This window comes from Salmo salar, chromosome ssa05 (assembly GCF_905237065.1).
Source record: "Salmo salar chromosome ssa05, Ssal_v3.1, whole genome shotgun sequence".
Taxonomy (NCBI): domain Eukaryota; kingdom Metazoa; phylum Chordata; class Actinopteri; order Salmoniformes; family Salmonidae; genus Salmo; species Salmo salar.
In genome coordinates, this window is record NC_059446.1 from 61,252,918 (window position 1) to 61,259,113 (window position 6,196).

Below are 6,196 nucleotides of genomic sequence, written 5' to 3' on the forward strand. Positions count from 1 at the left end.
TACCACGGCTAAGGACTGTGTCCAGGCACTCCTTGTTGCGCCTAAGAACAGCTGTTAGCTGCGGTATATTGGCCATATAGCACACCCCCTCTGGCCGTATTGCTTAAATGTATCATTGGTAAATTGTGACTGACTTAATAATGAGTCATTATTTATGATGCAAGGTGATTTGTAGATCATTAGTCGTCAGTCTGCTGAAATGTCGAACAAGCCCATTGAGTAGTTAATACAATGCATTTATAGATTAGTCAGCTTCGCCTTTAAAGTCGGCTTGTGACTGAACGTTGATAGACTTAAGACTAATGTATTACTAATAATGCAACATACACATGCCTACATTTCAGGGAAGCTGGTTATAGTTTGCGGGCTCTTATTGTACGCAAGAGAAGATATCCAAGCGTGTGGATTGGCCAACTAAACACATCAATGGCGATGGGAAAGATGGACGTTTTAAACAAACTATCGATACAGTCGCTTATTTCATAACTATAACTAGCCTATTATCTTTGCATTGTAACGTATTGTAGCACTTATAGTCAACACGAAGAATACATGTAGCTGCACATTTAGTTGATTTCGATAATGACACTGGTGTTACATTGTATATATTCTGAGCGATGGAGCACAAGAGTTAGGGGTTAGTCAGCAATGTGTTGTGTGTGTGCGCGCATGCATGATCACGTGTTTAATGCGACCGCCTTCAAGACTGGTTCAAACTCGTATCTATCCACGGACTACAACCTTATTGAAATTCACCAGTCACTGCAGCAGTTTTGCTTTGACTGACAGAGCGAGACAGCATTCCACTTGAAACCTCTTGTGGACAAAGCTATTCTCGTGCTATGGGTAGTTTCTGTCTCCTAAGAAGTCGGTGTCTCCCCCGCCAGGTCGGCCTACCATTGGTCATGCATCGGCAATACAGCCTCGATATTTCCGCTCAGCTTCTCCGAACGCAGGGCTATGTGAACGGGCAATGGATCAACGCTCCGTCTACCTTCCCAGTGCTGGACCCAGCGACGGGGGAAGAGATTGCGAAAGTCGCAGACTGCGGTCCAGCAGAAGCTAAACTAGCTGTCGACGCAGCCTACAAGGCATTCTACTCCTGGAAGCAACACACAGCGAAGGTATGCCTCTACTTTAATTATGCTGAAATACCGTTGACGATCCGCAATTCTGTGAATAATATCTTGATATTTTTTTCCATCTTCATCAGTACCACCGCTTTCCCCACATTTCCTAGCTGCATGAAATCAACAGTGTGACAGCTGCTTCCCCTAACTATTGTGACTGGCATGCATGTTAGGCAGAATAGAATAACCTAATAGAGACAGTCAAAGTGCACAATTGCATATCTATTACAAACATCATAGCCTATACCCCAGGGCTCATTGTTTTGGGGCCTGTACTGTAGTGTACGCTCTATAATAGCCTGGCCAAAGAGCTACTTGGCCCGTAAAGTAGCCACTCCAGGTTGCAGGACTGTTTTTTTTTTACTGTCTGTGAGTGATTATGCAATTATTAAGCCAACTCACTCACTGCCATATTAATACATCACTAAGCGTACATCACTAAGCGTACATCACTAAGCGGGGAGCCTTGACAGAATATCAAAGTCTGACTCCAACATCTTATACTGTAGTTTGGGGACATTCCTGTTCACACCAGTTTTGTCATTGATCTGGTAAAGATGGCCTCATTGTACTGGTTTTCTGTCCATGCAGCCAACAAACACCCCCTCCCCTTCTTTTTACCCCCCCCTTTCCGACTCTCTGTCCCATTTTCGTCTTGCAAATAAATGATCTGCTGCCATGCATGTGAAGCGATGCTTTGGTGTGAGAGGGACTGAGTGAGTGGAAAGGCAACAGCCAGAGGCACCACTCACCATCAACACCTCATACACTCTCAATACACAGCACACATTGTTGCATCAAGTTCCATCTCTGTTATCAGGAGCTGCTAGTTCCAGCGAGCGCTAGTAAAACCAGGCAGGGTCCTCCAGATTCTTGTGGATCATGCAACTTACTGATTCCATGATCTGATTGAATGTTTTCTTCCTTAGGAAAGAAGCGTCCTTCTACGGAAATGGTACGATCTGTTGACGTTGAACAAGGAGGACCTTGCTAAGCTGATCACCTTTGAGTGTGTGAGTATTGTTTTGCTGGATGTAACAGGGGTGCTGCCCTGTCCGTGTAATGATTTGTATTTCGTTCTGAGTCTTAGGGCAAGCCCATGAAGGAGTCCCTGGGGGAGATTGCTTACGCTGCTGGCTTCTTGGAATGGTTCTCTGAGGAGGCGCGCCGTGTCTACGGGGATGTTGTGCCTTCGGCTGCCAAGGACCGTAAGATCCTTCTGCTCAAACAGCCTGTGGGCGTGGCCTCCATCATCACTCCGGTGAGCTGTAATGCTTCATCCATGTCAGGGATGTCCAACTTAGGTCCTGGAGAGCTAAAATTATGTCATGCTTTTCACTTCCTGCTGAACACCTAATCTAGCCTATTTCCCCCCCCCCCCCCTCCACAGTGGAACTTCCCCAGTGCTATGATCACCAGGAAAGTGGGTGCTGCCCTGGCCGCGGGCTGCACCGTCGTGGTGAAACCTGCCGAGGACACACCCCTCTCTGCCCTGGCGCTTGCTGAGGTCAGTGCTTCCGTTTCCACAACAAGACTCACTGTGGCTGGGTCCCCGACAGTGAGACACTTCATTTGTCTAATTCATATGTTTACTTTTTGTGTGTGTAAAGCTGGCGAGTCAGGCCGGGATCCCTGCGGGGGTGTTTAACGTGGTTCCCTGCTCCAGAGAGAAGACCCCCTCTGTTGGGACGGTCCTCTGCACAGACCCCCTGGTGGGGAAGGTCTCCTTCACTGGATCCACTGCCACTGGCAAGGTATGGAAACGGATCTAGAATGGCTTCAGAGTTAGCTTAATCAATCCTGAAAATGCAATATACATTTCATGTTAGTCTTAAATCTTGTAGATGGATCATTTTTCCATGAAAAGGCCTGCGATCTTCCTGATAACTCCTCGCTCATCCTCAGATTCTTTTGAAGCATGCCGCTGACACCGTCAAGAGGGTTTCAATGGAGCTGGGTGGCCATGCCCCCTTCATTGTGTTTGACAGTGCGGATGTGGACAAGGCTGTGGCGGGAGCCATGAACTCGAAGTTCAGGAACTCAGGACAGGTACTGAAATAGAAGTTATCTCAAAACAAATAATTTTGTGTCTACTGTACTGGGGGAAACTGTGAAATGCACCATATCGAAATGTTGCTTGTCATTCTAAAACGGGGTGTCTTAAGCCGTGGCCTAACCTCCATGTCCCTCAATGTGCCCTTTGACCCCCGTAGACATGTGTCTGCTCCAACCGCTTCCTGGTCCAGAGTAGGATCCACGATTGCTTCATAGAGAAGTTGGGGAAGGCCATGGACGCAGAGCTCCGTCTGGGCCATGGCTCTGACCCAAACACCACCCAGGGACCCCTCATCAATGTCCGTGCCTCTGAGAAGGTAACCTGGTTCCTTCTGTCAAGTGGGTGTTTGTATTATAACTATACTGTAATTATCTGCATGATATTGTTTATATTCTGATATGTTACATAACCTTAATATATCCTATATCTCTCCCAGGTGGAGCACCAGGTAATGGATGCAGTGTCGCGGGGGGCCAAGGTGCTAAGGGGGGGAAAGCGTCTTGACGGCTCGTTCCATCAGCCCACTCTGCTGGCTGATGTCACCACAGACATGCTGTGTACCAGAGAGGAAACCTTCGGTCCTCTCCTGCCAGTCATCAGGTCAGTGGCGCTAGGAGAGATCAAACAACTCAATCACAACTGAAGAGTGGATGGATGCTAAAATGGAAGCTAACTCAAGTTGTCTCATCCTTATGACAGGTTTAGCACAGAGGCGGAAGCACTTGCCATTGCTAATGCATCTCATGTGGGTTTAGCAGGTAAGCTAAACACTTTGTATGCACCTTGCTGTCATGTCTGAAAACCCCTCAAACCTACAATAATAATTATTTGACAGAGCCAGTCTGATTTACTGATTCTATCTCAAAATCTGAGTTGATGAGTTTCATTCAACTACGCTCTGCTCTCCCCAGGGTACTTCTTCTCCCAGGACGTCAGTCAGATCTGGCGGGTGGCGGAGAATCTGGAGGTAGGCATGGTGGGGGTGAACGAGGGTCTCCTCTCCACCCCAGAGGCCTCCTTCGGCGGGGTCAAACAATCGGGCCTGGGCCGTGAGGGCTCCAAGTATGGCATCGAGGAGTACCTGGACGTCAAGTACATGTGCTTTGGAGGGCTAACCCCCTGAGGGAACACTACACCCCCCCCCCCAACTCCTGGACTTCCCCAAGTAGGAAGCGGTGATTTTGGGAAAAAGGAGGATTCTTAGGCTCTAGTAACAGTTACTTACTCATATTTAACATAAAAACAATGGATAACAATCGTCAAATATGATTCCTTCACAAATTATTGTGATTCTGATCCTCATTGAGAGCCTTCATCACTCTGCTGAGAAATTCATGTTCCGTGCTCTACATGGTTTCTTCTTGTCCTCTCTGACCACTGGTCTATAAGAACTGGTGAAGGGAAAGCAATATGGTGACAAACCAGTTATCCAGGTTAGTTAAAAGGAGAGTTAAAGACCTAGTGCAGTCTAAAACATGAATTTCCTGTTTTTTTAATATATTTCCACACTGAGGTTGAAAGAATATTGTGAAAAAGGTGATCATTCCCTTTTTAGTTTAAGAGCTGTTTGGAAAGACCGCCTGAAGTTTTTGCCTGCCTGGTGACATCACCAGATGGTAAATTGGTTAATAGACCAATAAGAAAGAGTTCTAAACCTCTCTGCCAATAACCACTCATTTTCAGTTTTCCCCTCACTCAGGCCACTCCCAGCCAATCTTAGCAAAATTCTTGTTTGAGAAATTGCTCTTTGCTAAGAAGCTATTTTTGTTCCTTTTTGTTTTCAATTAAAATGTTCAAAATCACAGTAAGGTACTTACTTGTTACCAAGATATTATTTTGATGTTGAGATAAAAACGGCTGCATTGGAACTTTTTAAGGGTAGCCCCTTAAAAAAGAGGATAGGAAGCCACAATAGTATTTGGACATAACCCCATAGACGTCTCCAACCTGTGGGATCCCATAACGATCTGGACCTTTAGGGCTGAGTCATATGTTGAGATACAAATGAACAAACGTGTGTTCTCAATGTAGGATTGGGCCCTTTAATGAGAAGCACTATATAACTTGAAGCCTAGCATAGAGTTGGGTAGATTTAATAAGCACATCAATTGCAAATAGTGAGATTATTAATACGCACAAGAGACTTAATCTGTTTTTAATAGGAAGATAATTTATAATTCGGCTATTTTCTAGAAAAGGGAGCTTGGCTGTATCCAAATGCCAGCTGTATTAGATATGTCACTTGATAATAGTGTGGTGACATTATGAATGACACTATTTTGGTAACCATTGAGGAATAGCCTTGTTGGGCTAAGCAGTTAGAATCAAATGTACTGTGTAACATCCTCTGTAAATATATTTTTTTAACTGTCCTAACTACTAAACTATTGTAGACCATGCCACCACATTAGTACAGGTTATGTTGTCGTTGGTAACTAGTCTTCCCACATACAATATATTATACAGTAGAGCTGCTGTTGATATTCAGACAGTCTGTACCACCTATGTGCTGTATCTGAACCTGCAATCTAGATGTTGTAGTGTTCTCTGAAACTGAAGTAATGTCTCTTGCCAAACATTGTCCCCTAAGTGCTGTTTGAATAATGTTACCAATTCTGTTTTCTGGTTGTGACACTCATTGTAAAAAAATATTTCTAACTATTGTAAATATTAATGGAGTACTTCAGAAAATGTAAAATAAATGACTGTGTTACTTTGTTGTTTGTCAAACAATATCAATTGGTTTATGTTAGATCAGTGTTTACCAACCCTGGTCCTCGAGTACACCCAACAGTACACACTTTTGTTGTAGCCTTGGACAAACCTCATTCAACACATTGAGGGCTTGATGATGAGTTGACAAGTTGAATCAGGTATGCTTGTCCAGCGTTGGAATAGAAATGTGTGCTGTGGAGGGTACTGGAGGACCAGGGTTGGGAAACACTGCTGTCGAGGGTACTGGAGGACCAGGGTTGGGAAACACTGTGCTGTGGAGGGTACTGGAGGACCA

At 45.0% G+C, this 6,196-nt stretch overlaps 1 protein-coding gene across 1 annotated transcript; it reads left to right on the top strand.

Annotated features, from left to right (window-relative positions):
• Nucleotides 1–660: 660 nt before the first annotated feature.
• aldh5a1 (aldehyde dehydrogenase 5 family, member A1 (succinate-semialdehyde dehydrogenase)) lies at nt 661–5,903 on the top strand. Its single transcript, XM_014201181.2, has 10 exons — nt 661–1,124; nt 2,060–2,143; nt 2,221–2,391; nt 2,521–2,637; nt 2,741–2,884; nt 3,036–3,179; nt 3,344–3,502; nt 3,623–3,786; nt 3,886–3,944; nt 4,098–5,903. The coding sequence occupies exons 1-10, from the start codon at nt 843–845 to the stop codon at nt 4,307–4,309; spliced, it is 1,536 nt and encodes a 511-aa protein (XP_014056656.1). The 5' UTR covers nt 661–842; the 3' UTR covers nt 4,310–5,903.
• The last annotated feature ends 293 nt before the right edge of the window (nt 5,904–6,196 follow it).